The 19,664-nt window shown below is 41.7% G+C and overlaps 1 protein-coding gene across 2 annotated transcripts in view; it reads left to right on the forward strand.

Annotated features, from left to right (window-relative positions):
• SYTL3 (synaptotagmin like 3) overlaps positions 1-19,664 on the forward strand; it is an 87,715-nt gene that overhangs the window by 20,082 nt on the left and 47,969 nt on the right. For both annotated transcript variants that reach the window (XM_088451747.1, XM_088451748.1), the window contains exons 2-4: positions 5,930-6,149; positions 17,012-17,227; positions 19,455-19,519. In XM_088451747.1, coding sequence (XP_088307873.1) covers positions 6,040-6,149; positions 17,012-17,227; positions 19,455-19,519 — 391 coding nt within the window. In that variant the 5' untranslated portion in view covers positions 5,930-6,039. The remainder of the gene's footprint in view (positions 1-5,929; positions 6,150-17,011; positions 17,228-19,454; positions 19,520-19,664) is intronic.

A 19,664-nucleotide genomic window follows, 5' to 3' on the forward strand; every position in this document is an offset into this window, starting at 1 on the left:
ATACCGAAATTCCGGGTCTGACCCGGAGGTTGGAACAGGGTTCCAATCCAGATCAGACCTGGAATTTCCCAGGTGCCAACCCAGGATATTCCCGAGCCGGCGCTGTTCACACCGGAGCCGGGTATGCAGAGACCCGGCTTTTCTGGCGTTGAAGTGGACGCTTGGAGATTACGTCATCTCTAAGCACCACTGAAGCCGGATCAATCGTCAGGCTTGCGGCATGATCCAGGTCACTGTGACCCAGATCACGCCGTTTACACTGCAGGGTTTCACGGGTTATTCCCGTGTAAAACCCTGCAAGTTACCTGGGTTGGATTGTCGGGTCACTCAAACCGGCAATCCAACCCTTTCCCCTTCTATTCCACGGAGCTACCGGGTTAACCCTGCAATAACCTGGGTTCTAGCTCTGGTGTAAAAGGGATATAAGATTACCTGTCCAATCTGGCTGGTTGGAACGAAAATCTGGTAATTTATCGGAGCAAATGACAATCAACCATCTGCTCTCAAACACTGGAAAATAGCAAAAATGGTCATTCAGACAAATTAGATAAATCCTTTGATTTAACCAATTTATCCGAACAACTGTTTTTGTCCGTTTTCTTGCATTTGAGAGCAAATGGATAATTGTCATTTGCTCCCATACATTACCAGACTTTCGGTCCAACCAGCCAGATTGGACAGATATTCTTATTGCGTGTACTCAGGAATGACTCACATTTTTAAATTATGCAGGCGAATCAGGAGACTGATTAGGGCCAGGAAAGAAGCATTGTATGAGATACACCACAGAGACTAATTGCTCCTTCTCTCAAATGAATCAACTCAAGATATAGCAGTCCTTAATTCCTGTAACTAACACATTTTCTGTACAATACAGCACATCCATAATCCTGTGGAGTGCTATGTTCTCTGCAATGACACCAAAGAATAGCACATGCCCATGAGAATGTGCAGGACTACAGACTCACTCCTGAGTTTTTCTAACAGCCCTTCATTTTTTGTCACATCTGTTACTACTGCACATCACTTTCCCAGCCCACAGGGATAGGGCTGGGGGGGTGGTCTTACCTATGCCTTTATTGTCAAAATCATATACAGTAATCCATAGTTTCCAACATTTGATCTAACATACCAAGATAATCTGCAACTAATTGATTGCACTGTCCTCTACTGACATGATCAGTGTTGCCCAAACTTGGACCACAGGGATCCCTAACAATGCGTGTGCTCCAGATCTCCTGGCTAGTGCACAGTACTGGCTGGCTGGCACTTTTTACAATATCCACACTGGGTACTTATTATTTCAGGAGATCTGGAAAACGTGCAGGACTCTAAGGACAGGAGTTTGGTCAACACTGGCCTAGTGGGCACTACATTGAGGTGGAACTGGATTTCTCAAAATTAAATGCTTGCTCATTTAATTTCGATGGTAACTTTTACAAATAATTTATGAAATATTTTATTTCACTAAATATGTGATTAAAATGCACTGATTGAAGATTGTTACTAAGAGCTGGATTAAATTAACCTTGTTAATTACCATGTGAGGTAAAGGGTAATAGCCTCTGATTTTTATGTATCCATTATGCAGAATAGTATTGTTCTATGGTGCTGCTGATTATTGAAAACGTTTCTAGGGACAGCTGTTAAATGACAGAAGTATGACCAGGGTATAGAGTTCTGGAAGGCAGTAATAGGAGGACATGCTTTGAGTTGGAGAGAAGGATGAAATGTAATATAAGGAAGAAGTTTTTACAGAAAGAGTAGTGGATCCATGAAACAGTGCCCCAGCTGTTATGTGGTTTATCTAGAGTAAGTTTGTATGGGACAAATATATTGCTGTTGTTAAGACATGTAAAATATTAAGAATAACAACCCCTCACCCAAACAAATACACAAAGGGAAAACTACATGGACCTGTAGACTGTTCGCCAATCAAATTCTATATTTTTATATGCTTTATAAGTTACTGATAATACAGCAGATCAGCACAATGTAGTCTATTAATCTGTGTACCATAACCACGGCTGCTGTGATAAGTTCTGGACTCCAGTACTATAAAGGGGCATGACCACGCTCTGTCAGGCATATTGGGTTCCCACGGAAATGCTGTGCTGGTGTGAAGAGGCTGCACGATACTGGAGGAGCATAGCCACACAATATTGGGGGCACGCAGGAGCGTATTTATAATGGGTACAAGGGGGGGGCACACACACCGCACACCCTGGACCCAATTAAATATACTCACGTCTCTGTCGGCACGCCGCTGGATGAAGCGCTGTTCAAATCAGCGGGGAAATGGCCATGTTCCCGGAGACCTGCGCATGCACAGTAGACTCTAGCACAATGCCAGAGTCTACTGCGCCACGGGAGAGGAGGGGGCCAGATTGGAGCCTGCACATGGGCCCCCTCCTTTCTAAAAGCACCTCTGGGGGCATGGGTACACCTGCTTTGCTGCACTGGATCCCCCAACCCTCTAAGCACCCCTCATTATAAGCTACTTCAGTCATTAATGGTTTTCATAGTTATTGTTGCTTCCCTATTTGGTTGTCTTGCTTATAGTATCACACTGATCAGTAAAGACCACACAGGACACAGGAAGGATGGAAATTAAAGTTTGGTTAGAAATATGTTTTTTTGCAGACTTAAGGGGCCTATCCATTAGCAGATAAATTTGAACAATGAACGATTTATCGTTCAGTCGTTCAATTTATCTGCTAATGGATAGGCTCTGAACAATAAAAATGCGCACTACCGCGGCTGACAAATTTGGTCTTTTGTCTCTCCAACATGTTGGTCAATTTATCGTTTATCTATGACAGATATTAGAAATATCTGTCGCGGTGAACGACATATGATTTTTTTTATGAAAATTAATAGAAACATTAACAAAAAATCCACTCCCGGAATGATGTCATGCAATATCGTTCGTCGTTTGCAAAAATCTGTCATGTACATGACAGATATCTGTCACAGCAGCCCCAGGAATTTTTAAAAGATAAATAGTTTGTCTTTCAGAAAGATCTGCTAATGGATAGGCCCAGGGCTCGAAGTGAGGCGGTATACAGCGGTATGTCATGCCGCCACTTCAGCCTGTATCCTATCTCCCGCTTGGCAGTCGGCGCTGGGAGCTAAAGAGCAGCTGCTGGAGATGTGTCCCCAGGCCCGCTGAGAGCCGTGGTGGGCCCGGTTAATAGGGGGTGTGGCCTAATCGCGGGAGGTGTGGCCACGCCCCCTTCCCGGGGAAAAAATATATTTGCAGCGCCGCGAACTGGGGAGGGGGGCGCCCTGGGCCCCCTCAGCCCTGCTCAAAGCCAGGAGGGGGCGCGATCAGTGTGATTGCTCCCCCCACAGGCATAGGAGACTGTTGTGGCTGCTGCTCAGCAACCACGAGCAGTCTCCACTGCAGCTAAGCACACGCTGTGACGGACCTTAACCGATTATTATATTGATACTGTGAGGTGCAGGGGGTGAGAGAGAGAAAGAGCCTGCAGGTAGTCTCTAAGGTTTTGGGGGGGGAGGTTTCAACAAAAATGTTCATACCCCCACTTCAAACTTCCCACTTCGAGCACTGGATAGGCCCCTTTAAACATTAATGTTATTCTTAATATAGCACAAAATGATTGATCTGCACTGATCCACACAATAGCACAATGTATCAACTCACAAGCATAACTGGAATGTGCTGGAATTCTGCCTTATATCTAAAGACACACCGCTATAATACACTAATGTTTGTTTAATAAATGCACCAATGCTTTCAGAGTTATAAACAAAGTTATAAAAGTTATATGTAGTGGAATTATTTTTTCAACTACTGTAAATTGCACTTGACAATCATAACCTAAACTCACAGGTCCCTCCTCCATGGTGCAATGTTGTGATTTGCATTGTGAATTGCATCATCACAGCCCCACCCACTTCAAAGGAGTAGTAGGCAATATCCGGGAGGGTTGTCTACTCGCACAGGGGTAGATGTATCAAACCTCTGAGAGAGAGAGAGTACCAACCAGTCAGCATCTAACTGTCATTTTACAGGCTGTGCTTGAAAAATGACAGAAGCTGATTGGTTGGTACTTTATTTCTCTCCATTTTATCTCTCTCCAAGACTTGAAACATCTTCCCCAGAGTACAGTATCTTGGAAATTCCGTGAAAGTTGGCAAGTATGTAACAAATACGTCTGAGTCCAGGCATATGTCTTGCATCTAGTATGGGGGCTGCAAGCATTAATGTTAATGACTTATATGCTTAACACACCATAGCCCCAGACTCCATCAACACACTTTTGACATGGCCTCACTAAAATTAGCCTCTGTACAAACTCCCCGTTGACACCCAGTGATGGCCCTTCAGCAGCAAGTGTAGATATGAAGGAATTGCTCAAGATTGTGAATCACCCGTAGATGCGTGTGCTTTGCTCCAAATAATGCACAATACGAAAATACGCATGATTCATCTACAAAGCTGACCTTTTTTTAAAATAAATAAAATATGTAGGTACCACTATTTTGGGTGGAGGGGAGAAAGTCTGCACAGCAGGTAGTTGGTCGTTGGGTCGGTTATATGTGTAACAAGTGGCTGGCAGTTGGAGGTGCAATGTGAGCAAACGATGACAGGCTTTTGAGGGTGATATGTGTGTGACTGGTAGTTGGGGGTTGATATCTCTAACTTGTGGCTGGCACTTGGGGAGATAATTGGTACAGGGAGCTGGCACATACTTGCCTACTCACCTTGAATGTCTGGGAGACTCCTAATTTCAGGGAGCTCCCCTGGTCTTCCAGGTGCGTAGATAAGCCTGTACCAGTGATATGCGCAGTCTGGGGCTTGATAATGTGTTTCAAAGTGAAACTTCGCCCACCCTGGGCTGGTGTCTCTCAGAAAGCCATCTTAAAATATTAATATGGACTGGCAATGGTGTTTTGTTTTGTTTTTTGTTATTTACAATGTATGGCTGGCAATTTTAAATGTTATCATTTATGTAAAGTAAAGTAGATCACACTTTCCATTGTCTTCTTTTTTTTTTTTTTTTTTTTAGACAGTAATGTCAAAGTTCACAGAACGCAAAAAACAGGATACATGCAAGCCTTACAAAATACATAGTTTTTCACTTCTGAAATGATAATCCACCAGCCTTTTTTTAAAAAAAAAATCTGTTTATCTGCTGTATAAAGATATAGCAATCCGTTTCATTAATTATCTTTGCCTTAGCCTTTATTGCCTGAGTACTTCTTTGTTGTTCATAAGTATACAGCTTTCTGGTTTTGATGTACTGTTTTTGCTTTTTTTCTGTAAAAAAACAATTTGTTAATTAATGTTTGTTCTATATACAATGCAATTGAACTCTATTGTGTTATTGTATATACGCTATAAAACCTTAGCTGCTGAGCAAATCTGTGAAGTAGAAGATAGGTTTCCTACATTTAATGCAGAGGCTCAGATGGTTGAAAGCAAATCCTTTTTCGGGTATTCTGCAAGCTGTGTCTAGTGAACGGCTCCACTTAGCTACTGCACATTAAATCATTTTATTCTTGGCACATTATCACATATAAGTGGTTATGTTTCCCACAGCTGCATTATGTAGCACAGTTTATGACAAGAAATACTTTTAACTTAACAACATGAAACTACTTTGGTTTTTTTTATTAATGTTTTTTTTTTAGATCCATTCTGGAAAGGTAAATGTTTGCTTTCTGATATACAGTATGAATGCAGAATTTGCTTTGCATCTTGAGTAAACGCCTCCTGCAGTTACTATTATATGATCTAAACATTTTTCTCATTTTGACGTAGATTAGCAAGATCTTGTACAGCAAGATGTCTGTTCTAGAGCAACAGCCCAGTGTCCACATATATGACACCATAGTTAACTGATACAAGGCAGTAATTAATTTGTCTTATTCATTTGTGAATTCTCTCTACTGTCTCTAGACAATGGCACAGTAAGCAAGAAGATAAGTAACTCCAAGTAACCACAGACTATTATAACTGCTACATTACAGTGGACAATAGCAGGTGGAAATCTCTGGACTTGAGCGACGATGGCTGTTGATTTCAATTTAAGCTTTCTGAAGGAGCTAGAGAGAGAGAAGGTGCTGGAGGTCCTTTATCGAGACCAGACACTTCAGAAAGCAGAAGAAGAAAGAATAAGGTACTGTAAATGCTTTTCCTCTCATCTATGTATTTTGCTTTATGATCTACTGGCCAGAGCTCGCTCATTACAATGATAGTATAATAGAAAATGACAGCTAAAACTAAATTACCCTTGTGAAATTTCCAAAACTTCTTGTTTGCACTGATCATTTTCTGGAACTTGTGATGGAGCTAAAATACTGTCTGTCTGATATGGGAGCATATATTTTTTTAAAAACATGTCTTAAACATATAAATAAAATATAAAATGAGAATACACAGCAACAATCAATATACTTCATTGTTACTGTTATGTGGCATAGAAAGCAGATTTATTGTTTACGCCGAACAAGAAAAAATAAACTATATTGAGATGGGAAAGTAAAGATAATAGAAAATGTTTGGGAAAAGGTCTAGGGAAGTGCATAGATTTTCAGTGATTCCAGGCTTTCTCTAAATGTGAAACCAAAAAATTCTGTGCTGGAGTGTATAGTTATATTCGACACATTATTTTATTGATACAAACACATGTTAATCTGTATACACATTAAAAAGAATAATAATAAATATGCAATTGTTTGTAAAAAAAAAAACGATGACTAGTACAAGTTTTCATATTGCAATTGCTGAAACAAATTAAACACTTTGTGTGAACAATCACACTATAATGTCATAACAAGTAGCTACATAGATACTAAATGTGTCAAGAAATGCATAAAAATTGATCTAATTAGAAAGCTTAAAAATTCTAAAAGTTCAAAAGCCAGTGTATGTATATTTCTTGATCTTACTAATGACTTGTAGTTCTTCTTGAGTGCGCATAAAGTAAACGCTGGTCAATTTCAAACCACCACAATAGTACCTCCGATGTATGAGCTGATGGATGCAAGTCCCCCAGATCACAGGAACCGAGAGTCCCGAACAGCATGTTCAGGGTCTCAATCGGATTAGAGGGGTGTCCCCCTTGTGGGTCACTAGTACCTGTCTCTGTGTCTGGCTTGGTAGAGAGATGTGTTGGACCTCTAATGATGGCAGTGGAACTTGCTCACAAGGCCGCTCCTGGGTCACATTTCGCATTCCAATTGGCATAGCTTGCCGTCAGCTACAATATTCGATTAGGAGGTAAAGAGGTTGCCGTGTTTCAGGGAGTAGTATCAGGAACAACAATGCGTTTCGGTCACTCCTGTGACTTGAAAAATCTCACAAGAGTGACCGAAACGCATTGTTGTTCCTGATACTACTCCATGAAACACCACTACCTCTTTACCTAATTGAATATTGTAGCTGATGGCAAGCTGTTTGTTGTTTCTATGAGGTAAGCAACACCTCATATTATTCTGCTGCAGGACGGTACTGAGAGTTTCCTAGCAAGTGGGAATAAGGTGCTGAGAGTCATTAATTAATTACAGATTTCTCTCAAATGTGTTAGTCTAGAATTAATGTATGTCTGCCAGCAGAATTTGGTGCAGAAGGTCTAGTACAGAGGTTCCCAAAACTCTGTCCTCACGGCACCCTAACGGTCCAGGTTTTAAGGATAACCATGCTTGGGCACAGGTAATGTAATTAGAACCTCAGTATTTTGATTTAACCTGTGATCAACCATTGACCTGGACCATTAGGGTGCCTTGAATTCTGAGTTTGGGAACCTCTGGTTTAGTAGATGCATCAATCTAATACATTTACTAAGTATTTTTTTCATCCATTAGGAATTGGGTCCTAGATAGTAAAACCACACTGCTATGGTAGAGGATTTTCTTCTACATCTTTGTAAATTTGTGTTGTCATTTAGTAAACTTCTTTCCCTGATACAATGGCTGATTCATGAAATCCTCATCCTTTACTTGATGCACCTCGTTTCCATGTACCAAATTGCTACTTAAGCATCCTGTGTCTGCTGTCAAAACAATAGAGCAGAGGACTAATCTGAACAGGCATTTATCAAAAGAGGCCGTCTTCAGAGTAGAGCCGAGGACCTGAAAGGCTAGAGAGACTTCGCCGTGCACCTACCCAAATTTTGCTATAGGGCACCTACAAGCTCTGCTAGTTTCTAGTTACATTGGATGCTTAGAATGGTAGGATCCACAGAAATAACAAAATTTGATATGCTTAGATTATAAAATAAACTGCTTGCTCTTGTATTCATATTGAGTACAGTAAAATGGCTGTATAAGCCTGTTTTCTAATTATTTATACACAGGTATATTTAGAATTTTAGTGGTTGATTTATCAAGCAGTGGAGAAGTGGACCAGTGGAGAAGTTGCCAAGAGCAACCAATCAGCTTTGAGGTAGTGTTTATCAAGTACATTCTATAAAATGATAGGTAGAAGTTGATTGGTTGCTACAGGCAACTAGTCCACTTCTCCACTCTTTTCACTGCTTGATACTTCATCTGCTTAATTCTTGAGGAGCAAATCCATTGTAAAATATCAAATAGTAGAAGCAGGGTCTACTCTACATATAAACCCTTTTATGTAGTGCCCCCATCAGCATAGTAATGTAACAGAAAGCCAAGAAGGTAGCGCAAAGGCAGATCATCTCATTATAAATCGCTATGGGCTTGTACCTTTCTCCATAGGTACAAGACACCATAGCCATACCACACAACTGCCCCGAGATAGGCAGAGTCACCCTCCAAAGCCCTAACTATAAATAGCAGAGCCTGTGGCAAGGAATAAATAGGACACCCACTCGATTGTAACCAAATTAACCTAAAATATATATTCCCATTTTATTATGATTAATTTTGTAACAAATTTCTTATTAATTTTTATCTCAATAGTTTTCTGTCTTTTAATTAAAAACAAAGTAAAATTAGCAGGAATATGTAAGAAAAAAGTATTTTCTTTACTAAATACCCCAAGGTTACTCCTGCAGCATGGAACCATGTATGGGTTGCTTAGGAAATTGAGCAAAATAAGCTGCTGTTAGTGTGTTTTGTGTTTAGAAAAGGCTATTTAGGCTCATCATACTGCTATGAACTCGATGGAAAAATTCTGCAAGTAAGAATTGCCACCATCAGCATTTTCTTTACTACACTGATTTATGAAATGATTATATGGTATAAGGGTTAATTCTTGTCAACTCAGTCAGGATGTGACCATCTATAAAGTATGTATCTGCTAGTAGAGTAGCAATGAATAATTTCCCCTTGTTTTACACCAGAAAATAACGTTTTTTTTTAAAATGCTCCAAGGACGCTATGTAGTGTGGCAGGAAATCAGCACTTGGAGTTCTATAACAAATAGTGACAGTTATTTCTAATTAAATTTCACTCCTTCATCTAGAGCTGGTATTTTATCAATAAGTTGGAAACATGCCACAGACAGAGACAATTATAATACCAGCATCTGGTGCCCTGGTTGTTGAAACTGTGAGGTTTCCGTTAGCGATGGAGAAACAATATTGTTTAATTAAATAGGGCTATATTCAATAAGCAGTGGGATATTTTATAGTATCCTGTAATGTGACAACCTCAATAGCAAGTTTTGAGGCTACCAGCCTGCATCGCACAAATATTAAGGTCTGGTGCATTATAATATCACTTACAGTATAATTGTTTTAGTTTTCAATAGGAAACCTTGTTTATTGTCCTTTGCAGCAGAGTTTTGTGGCATCTAGCAAATAAAAACTGATGATCAGGGCCAGATTAACAATGACGCAGATGAGACTGCAAATCCATGCCTACCCATAAAAATAATCATCATTAATGGCTGACAGAGCAACATCTCACCCAGCTGCATGCTACTGCCTCTTCTCAAGGGCCCTGATAGTTGAAACTGTGAAATTCAGTTAACGTTGGAAAAAAACATATTGTTTAAATGAATAGGGATGTAGTCAATAAGCAGAGGGATTGTTTATGTATTGTGTCCTATGATGTGACATGACAACCTCATTGGCAAGTTATTCCTTCTCTCCTACTGAGGCTCTTGGCCTTAAAACAAATGTTAAGATGTGGCAGGTCTGTAGACTACTGTACAGGGCCGTAGCTAGGGTAGTGCGGCTGGTGCCATCGCACAGGTCACCACAGGTCAGAGGGCCATATTTGGGCCTGTCAAATTTCTGTTTATTGTCATTCTTGCTTGTAGCTTCCTCTTATTATATCCCCAGCATCTCCTATCTCTTCCCTGGCCCTTCCCCATGAAGCCATGGGCCTTTTTTGGGTGCATTATGTCCCTTTGAAAAGTGAGGGGGGCGCCAATGCTCTTTCTGGCACAGGGCACCAAAAAGTCTAGTTACGGCTCTGCTGCTGTATCCTAGTAGGGGAATGCCATGCAGCTGAGGTACTCTGCCCACCATTCCATTTCTCCACTGGCCCTACCATCTTAAGTTGCAGGCAGGTTTGTAAGGGAACTTGAGAAGCACTCAACCAATCATATAGTGCTGTCCTCATAGCCATAGCCAATCACTGCATTTTTGGGGCTACCAAGTGGCAATAAAATGCTCTGAGTTTGTGCTGGTTGTCTAGTCAAGAGAGTAGGAGGGAAATTGGGTGTGTGTGCTATCCCCACCCTTTAAGGGGTATGTGGGGAGATCTGAGGGACATTTAACGAGAATTTGGAGACATCTGATTGCATATGGGAGGTCAGATGAGCATTTAAGGATAATTCGGATTGCATTTAAGTGGTGACAGCTTCCAACTATCAAGAGAGCAGCAGTCATGTCAATCAACCATTAATAAAGCTGCATACACCCACAACGATTTAGTAAATGAACGGTTTTAGTAAACGATTTTCGTTAATTTTTTTCAAGTGAAAAATTAACGAGAATCTTTTACTAAAATCGTTCATTTACTAAATGTAATGAACAATTTTTTTTGAACTGCAAACGATTTTTGCATATTCCCTTACTGAAAATCGTTGAGTTGGTCAGTCTGACTGAACTACAAACATGAACGCGCATGAACGATAATCGTTCATCGTTTTAACTCAGAAAGTGAACGATTTTGTCAACGATTGAACGATAAACTATATCGTTATCGATCGTTAAAATCGTTGTGTGTGTATGCACCTTTAGTATTGAAATTGTATTTCTGGGGTCAGCTGGGGTTCTTTAATTTAGAAGTATTCAGGCCAAATGGCATTTACCCAACTCTAAAATTTGGAGATATCTTCAGGTGAAACATTTCCTCCAATCAAACAATCTCTTATCTGCAGGAACCTGTTGTTTAAAACCCTTTGAGCAGTTGACTATGGGCCTGATTCAGAGCCGCTCGTAAGTGGCCGCTCGTTCGCTCCGAGCATGCATATGGGTCATAATGGGCATGCGCCAACCAGTCAGTGCGGCCGGAAATCGTGTGTTCGCAAATAGCGAGTGCCTGCTAATTTGAGTGACAGGATGAGGCATTTGTGGGTGGTAACAGGGGAAGGTGCTTGAAAACGGGGAATGGAGATCCGAACGCAGGCGTGCAAACGGTCAAAACGGGCGTTTTAAGGGTGTGCATAATTAACAAAGCAGCATCATCGGCCACGTCACTTGGTTGTCTCTTAGCCTGAACTGTTCGCATGATTGCGGTAGGAAAATCCAACCACAAGCACTGCAAGCAGTTCAGACGCCTTTCGATGTACTCGATTAATCTAATAAATAGCAGAGATGGCGTATGATGCGAACGGCCAGGGGGCATCTTTACAAAATAGCGAGCGCATGTTTCGTTCGCTCGCTCAGACATAGAGGCGTCAACAGACCGCAAAGAGCGAGCGCTCAATTTAAATAGCCGGCCCCTTTTTCTGAACGACCGTTCGCAAATAGCGTCCGGCTCTGAATCAGGTCCTATCCACATATTGTCAAATATTTATAGACTTCTAATTGACGGACACTTTTCCACCTTACCAAAATTTACTAAAAACTGGGAGAGAGATCTGGGGATTGCTATTAGTGATACCGAATGGTCTTCTATCTTTGAAAAGTCCTGGTGTAGTTTGCATAATACTGTACACTAACTATTAAGACTCAAGGTTATTATGAGAAGGTATCACAGCCCGAATGTTCTCTCTAAAATGTTTCCAAGGGTTTCTAAGACTTGTTGGAGATGTAGGAATGCCTTGGGTACTCCCCTGCATATCTGGTGGTCATGTCAAATTTTGAGGGTCTTTTGGGATGGGGTGGACTCTGTTGTATGGGCAATTTTGGGCAATGATGTTCTAGATCGCCCTGCGTTCTAGCTTCTGAATCTGCTGCCTATGCCATTATCTGTGTAAAAGAAATCTATCTTGAAGTATCTTAATAGTGTGGCTAAACTGTAATTCCTGTGTGATGGTGATCTACTTTGCATCCAACCCTCTGACTAGTTTCAAAGGTTAGACCTGTATACTGTAGATCAGTGGACCATATTATTTTATCCTTAGCTGATAGGTACAGGGATTATTCTGTATTGTGGTCTAGTTGGTTGGAGTTTCTTGACTTAGAGAAGTTCAAGTTCCTCAGTAGGAAATTACAGATCTCGCCTCTCCTTTTGAACTCTGATACCCTCTCCCTCGTGAGCTGGAACCCAGTGGATTTCCCCTCTCCCCTCACTATCCCTCTCCCTCCCTCTTTGTCTGTTTTCTTCTTTCTCTCTCTCATTTATTTATCCTACTTATATCATTGGTTGGTTCTTTGGGCCTGATTCAGACCCACTCGCGAGCGGCTGTCCGCTCACAAGTGGGTCGATGGTCTGCACTGAGCATGCGCACGACGGAGGGAGCTCCGTCGTGCGCATGCGCCAGACGCGACGAGCGAAGGACTTTCCTTCACTCGTTGTGTCTGATCAAAGGGGGCGTGCTGTCGATGTTGATTGACAGCACGCCCCCTTTGGTGGGCGTGCCTTCCTGACGGGGGTGTTCCCAAGGGAACGCCTACCATCAGAAGCCGGCCCACTGACATCACTAGTGATGTCAGTGGGAGTGATTTTGGCTCTGATAGAGCCAAAATCACTCTGGGCCTTGCGGTTGAAAACCTCAACCGCAGGCTCCGGCTCGCAGTGGCTATGGTCGCGATGGTCACAACCATCGCGGCCATCAAACTGCACGCTCGTATATGCTGTGGGTGGTGACCCACAGCTATACGAGCGTCCAGGAGGACGCTCCATAATTATGGAGGGTGGCACTCATTCAGAGCGTGCGCTCTGCTCAGAGCGTACGGCTCTGAATGAGGGCCTTTGTTTTATCATGTTTATCATAAAGCACTGTTATGCTCACTGATGCCATTTACAGTCTATGACCATAACCTTTCTATATCCTGGCAACACAGCTGCTCTGCTGTCATGTTTCTTTGTATACTTATGGATACGGTTCTGTGCTTCCTTCCTATATACATTGGGCACTTACAGTACTGTCTCAAGATGATTACAAATTTGTGTTCTGTTCAAACCTAATAAAAATGTGCTTGCATAAAAAAATTGTATTTTCTGTTTTCCTCACAAATTAATGCAGTTTTAGTTTTATGTATTGTATGAAGGAGATATTGAGGCTGATAGTTTAAGTGATGTACATACCCACACGTCACTGGCTTCGCCCACGCAACTGTGATCATACCCCCTCTGCTTCTCACAAAAACCCTTGATAATTTTCAGTCCCTTGCCCATGTGGCACTTAATCTGACCCTGGCCCTGGTTTAAGAGCTCTTTTTAGATTTTTTACATTTTAATGTTTTATCCTGTTTTAGAAAGGGTTGTCTTAGCATTATTAGATTTATTATTACATTTGGAAACAAAGGGGATAGTTTTTTTTTATAATTTTCCAGTTTAATTTGTTCATATTAAATTCTAGAGGTAGCCGTCAGTAGTATTTCTTGTGAAAAATACCATGAGAAGTGTGCGGAGGGGATTTGCAAAGGACAGAGCTTTATCGCAAGCACTGTCCCTGCATGCGGATGTTAGTACATCCAAGTGATCTTTTCCTAAATTCGCAATGCTAATTTAGTCGAAAATATCTTAGTCTAGCCGCATTTTAAATGCGGATTGTAGTAAATGGACCGAAGGACTCTATTGATTATGTTAATTATTGGGGACCCTGATAATTTAAATTCAACTTACAGTGAGCACCACAGCAATTTCAGAGCAGTGAAACTTAGCACTGCCAAGTCTGAATCAGCAGTGCTAGTGCGCCTCTGCACAAAAGCCCCGGCATCCGGGAAGGGAAGATGCGGGTTGCGGGCGCAAACAACATCTGAAGATGGCGAATGCTCCTGCAGTGAAGCTCCGAAAATATAATGTTTTCGGTGCTTGATGAATTTGGGTCCCCATACTAGGGGTAAGGTAAGCAGGAGATATCTGTGATATCTCCTTGTCAGGGTTCAGCCTGGGATCGGCTGTTACTCACCACAGCGCTGGCTTCCCCTGACTAATAGTGCAGTCAGATGCCTGGTGCGGCGACAGGTGACATGCTGAGTATTCTGCCCGGGGCCCAGGTGATTTCCACGCAATCCTCCTTATTTGAGTTCCTGCGGCAGAGGTCATGGGCGCAGCCATGTTTGTTTGTATCACCTGACAGTCTCTCATCCAACGGTAGCCTTGGCAACTCGGCTGACGCTATCCTCCAATGGACAGCTACCTAAGGATATATAGCCGGACTCTAGGAACAGGAAGTTGCCTGAACAACTTCGCTACTTCCAGTGACGGTTTGCTGTGGCATCGTTACAGGCTCCACAGTAATTTCTACCAGTGATTACTCCCAGCGATATTCACTAGTGTTACTCTCCGAGTATTTTCCTAAGTACTTTCTCTAGTGTTACTCTGACGCTATTCTGCTTCTGATTCTTCAGTGCATACTTCAATACATCCTCCGAGTGTTGGATCCTAGTGTTTCACTCCGATGCTATCCTGCATCTCACCATCAGTGTATACTCCAGCTAGTCCTCAGCGCTTATTCTGTGAGCTGATCTCCAAGACTGCACTCCAGTACTTATCCTGCATCTGGATACCACATCTAAACCTCAGTGCATAGTCCATGAGCCAATCTCCAAGACTGCACTCCAGTACTTATCCTGCATCTGGATACCACATCTAAACCTCAGTGCATAGTCCATGAGCCAATCTCCAAGACTACACTCCAGTACTTGTCCTGCATCTGGATACTTCAGTTACACCTCAGTGCATAGTCCGTGAGCCAGTCTCCAAGACTACACTCCAGTACTTATCCTGGGTCTGGATACTTCAGCTATGGAATCGGTATGATTTACCGCCGGACGCATGTCCAGCGTTTGGAATCCCGACACCAGCATCCCGGCAGCAGTGGAAGTCCCGATCGTCTAAAGGTAAGTACTAACTAACCTATTTCTACCCCTTAACCCTAACCCTCCTTTTTGGGTGCCTAAACCTAACCCCCCCTTCCCCGCTGCCTGAACCGAAGTCCCCTGGGGAGGTGCCTAACCCTAAGTCCCCCTCCCAGGATTCCTAAACCTAACCCTCCCCCCCTTCCCCCCCTCCCCCCCACGGCTGTCCGCATTCGGTATCCCTTTGATTGGGATGCCGGGCGTCGGTCTCCCGGCGTATGTCTAATGACAGGCTTTGGCATATCGACGCCTGTCTTTAGACCCTAGCCGGGATATGACAGTCGGGAAGCCAGCTGTCAGGATTAGGTCCACCAGCTTCCCGACTGCATACCTCAGATACACCTTGGTGCATAGTCTGTGAGCCAGTCTCCAGTACTACTCTACAGTGCTTTCCCTGCCTCTGTATACTTCAGAGCTCACTTCAGTCTTCTTGCTAGTTCCGGGTACCGGACCAAGGGGCCGCAACCTGCTTACTGGGTGCAGTATAAGCCCATATCCCAATTGGAGGGGTCACTGACCAAGACCTCCCCGTAAGTTAGACTCTGTGCCTTTGGTCAGGTCTCGCTAACATCCGAATCTAGCTGATGAGGAACACTTATATACAACCCCCTCATTATTGTTCTCTCCACATCCTAGTACCCCGACTTCCTGCCCTCCGGCTGAAGACCCCCAGAGTCCGATCCTGACACTCCTGCATTACCTTTTTGATGAATGGCCCAAAAACTTTATTTAAGTTTCATCTGCTTTTGTAGAAATTAAGTGATAATGAATAGACCTCTAAGTGATTTGTGATTTTTTTTTTTTAGGGAGATGATCAAATATGGACTAGACAGGATAAGTGAAATTATTCCTTGGATATCACCCCCCTGACAATTTTGGGTACAGTTCTACTTTAATCCTTAAAGTAATAGCAAGGAAATCCCACAAAAAGTGTATTTTATCTCCATTTACTGTGTATATAGTAATCAGTGTTTTTATATTTCTATGACTTGTTTTCAGGTTGGACCTAGAACCTGTGAATTATTATCATGCGCTCCTAGGGAATAATTCAATTAAGTGCAAGGTCCCTCTGCGCACATTTCCGGATATTATGGTACTGTAAGCACTTTTTGCTTACATCACTATGAGAAAATGAAGTTGTCTTGTACTAGTAACATCCTATGAGGTTCCTAGAGGAACATACACTTAATGGACTATCTAACCTTAATTTGATCTGCTTCCTTTTATGGATGCCTTTTATACTATTGCTTTAGTTGTCTCTTGGATTTGAAAGAGGGTTCTTTTTCCTTGGTCCTGCTATCCTGTGTTCCTCCTTAACAGCACATACATTTTACCCCAGGTTTCATAGATACATGAAAATATGTCATTAAAAAAAACATTATTCCCTTTCACACTTGCTATGACCTCACTGAATGTGGTAAAGTACCGTAGGGGAAACATGAGCCAATACAAATAATACAGTTTGGGACCCTTTTTAGTGATAATTTTTCATTATTCTCCAGACTTTTCTTATCTGGTTTTTCTTCTCCAGCTGAAAATGACCTGTATGACATTGATCGTTTTTATTAATGGATACAACTATGGCATCAGTGACCTGTGCAGCTATATTTCTCTCTTTTGGTGTTTTGATGTAGGAAGTTGAAAGCACATTTACAGCAACTCCGATGGAAAGGCGCAAGAAGTGCGAACAAAGAATACCAAGCGAGATCATGTGCCCGCTGCCAGAAAGCGCTTGGAAGGGTACTGGAGAGAGGTGCTGTTTGCATTGGCTGCAGTCACAGAGTGTGCCATGACTGTCAGGTTTACCGGTGTAGTCTTGTGTGGAAGTGTACAGTCTGTAGCTCACATGGGTATGTTCTTTTCCCAGAAACCGTCTCATTGTTTGTATTTTCATTCAATCTAAATGAAACAGTTGAGATATTTACGGACGTGTAGTAAATCTGATTCTTTGAGAATCAATTAATTATGCAAAACTTAAGTCTATGATTTGAGTTAAATGCAGTTTTGCAATTGTGTCATACAATAAAACTTCAATGTTTCTGGACATTAACTCCAGACACATGCTTTAGGTAACAGTATCAGTATACTAACTCATCCTTACATACAGATATTACCAAAGTCTGATTTTTAAAAGACCCTTCTTACACATCTGCAGAGTCATTACATATGACACATCTAGACATGTATTACAAAGCACTTAAATTACAATAAAACATGTTGATTTTCTGATTACCACAATATCCCAGCATTTTAAGCTAATGGGGAATATACATTCAATAATACTCAGTGGCCTAATTATTATAAAGGCTATTTTTGGAGCATCACTACATTAATAGGGCACTGCATTGATCCCACTATAAAAAAGAATTTCAAATGTTGGAGCTACCTGAAAAGCAGCTTACTACAGGAAAACCTGAGTGTCACCACACTCAAAACAAACACCTATAATAAAAACTATATCAATAGAGGCAAAAAAAGAAATGTGTCGTTCAAATGTCAGTATGTGTGAACAGTGCATTAAACCACAGGTTCTCAAACACGATCCTCAGGACCCCAAACAGTGCATGTTTTTCCAGGTCTCACAGAATCGCAAGTGAAATAATTAGCTCCACCTGTGGATCTTTTAAAATGTGTCAGTGAGTAATGAATACACCTGTGCACCTGCTGGGTGACCTGGAAAACGTGACCTGTGTGGGGTTCTGAGGACCGAGTTTGAGAACCTCTGCTTTAAACGATTGTCGTGTAGACTCCAAAAGATCTTTCACTGTGAACAGAAAGACACCACTCTGTTCCCCTAAGTGACAACACTCACATTAGGTATCTCTTAGGTTGTGCATTTGGACACCACCTCATACCATGGAAACAGGGTTGAAATCACCACCAAACACTATATTTCTTGGTGCATGTATATAAATGTTTCTTTATATTCATCAAAGCCTACTCCTTTTTAATTCCCCTTTTGGTCCTCACCAGGGCTATTTAGCTGGCAAATTATGTTCAGGATCTGTGGGTGGAGCCAGAGGGGGTGGAGCTATAGAAAAATAATTATATGTATATGATATATACTTATATCTATATGTGGGGTGATGAAAAGGATCCCCCTGCCATAATGTATTCTAGCCCTAAACTAGTCAGCCCAAGGAAAGCAATCCTCGGAAAGTGGGGACCCCAAAAATAAAATGGGTTTCCCCTCCCAAGGATTAACCGGCACTGGGCTGTAAGCAGGGCTAATGGGTTAAAGTTTAGAAATAATATTGTTCTTTATAGTGGGACTACTGGTCCCAGCAAGCCTGCCCTGGCATTCAGGCACTTGGAGAACCAAAAGTGCCAGCAGGCCCGGACAGGAAATGTCCAATGGCACTTGTACCCACACTGTGAAGAAAATATTTTAAAAAGTACAGTACACACACCGTGTGATTTAACCCTTTCTTACTCACCTCACTCACGCACACTCACACTACATAATTACCTTCTTTCTTCTTCCTAATGTTTTATCACAAGGGATTATTTTGCTTTGTTTCTGTAGACTGCTCCAAGGTCCATAGCCACCCATTGTGCATCGTTCTGCTCTGCTTCCCCGGAAACTTGCATATATATTTATGATTGTTGCTGGTAGACATTTTATATACAAAAACTTGCTTCATAAGTTTCTAGCCTGTTTGTTTTCCCCTTGATTACATTATTTACTTTTGTATACAATGATTATTAGCATTTCAGAGCCTCTTCACACATGCTTATTTAGACTCTGCTTTTTACCCTTCACGAAACACATACTGATCTCATCATATAGATGTAATACCCATGGGCTGTTAAATGGACCAATCACCAAAACAGTGCACTCTAGTCAAAATAGGATATCCTTCAGAAGAAGTAAGGACCAATAAGGGTTGAGGTAAAAATATGTTTAAAAATGGGGCAGTCTAGATGGGCCAAGTGGTTCTTATCTGCCGTCAAATTCTATGTTTCTACCTCAATCAAAGCTCTGTTTTTCTTGTGTGAACAAAACCTAGGACAGACTGCTTATCCTTTACTTGAAATGATAACATCCACTTTTTTTCTCCCACCACTAAACATCAGGGAAGTGAAGATAAAGACCGGGGAATGGTTCTTTGAAGAAAGAGAAAAAAAATTTCCATCAGCAGGTAATATTCATGACTGAGAGTGTGAAACACTGTAATAGCAAAAGTGTCTGTTATATGTGTGTTTGGCTCTGAAAATAACTGATGCTGCATAACTGAGCATGGTGCTTAAAATATAATGGGGAAACATGTCTGATGCATAAAGCAG

The sequence above is a fragment of the Taudactylus pleione genome, unplaced genomic scaffold, assembly GCF_031769625.1.
Source record: "Taudactylus pleione unplaced genomic scaffold, aTauple2 ptg000006l, whole genome shotgun sequence".
Lineage (NCBI taxonomy): Eukaryota > Metazoa > Chordata > Amphibia > Anura > Myobatrachidae > Taudactylus > Taudactylus pleione.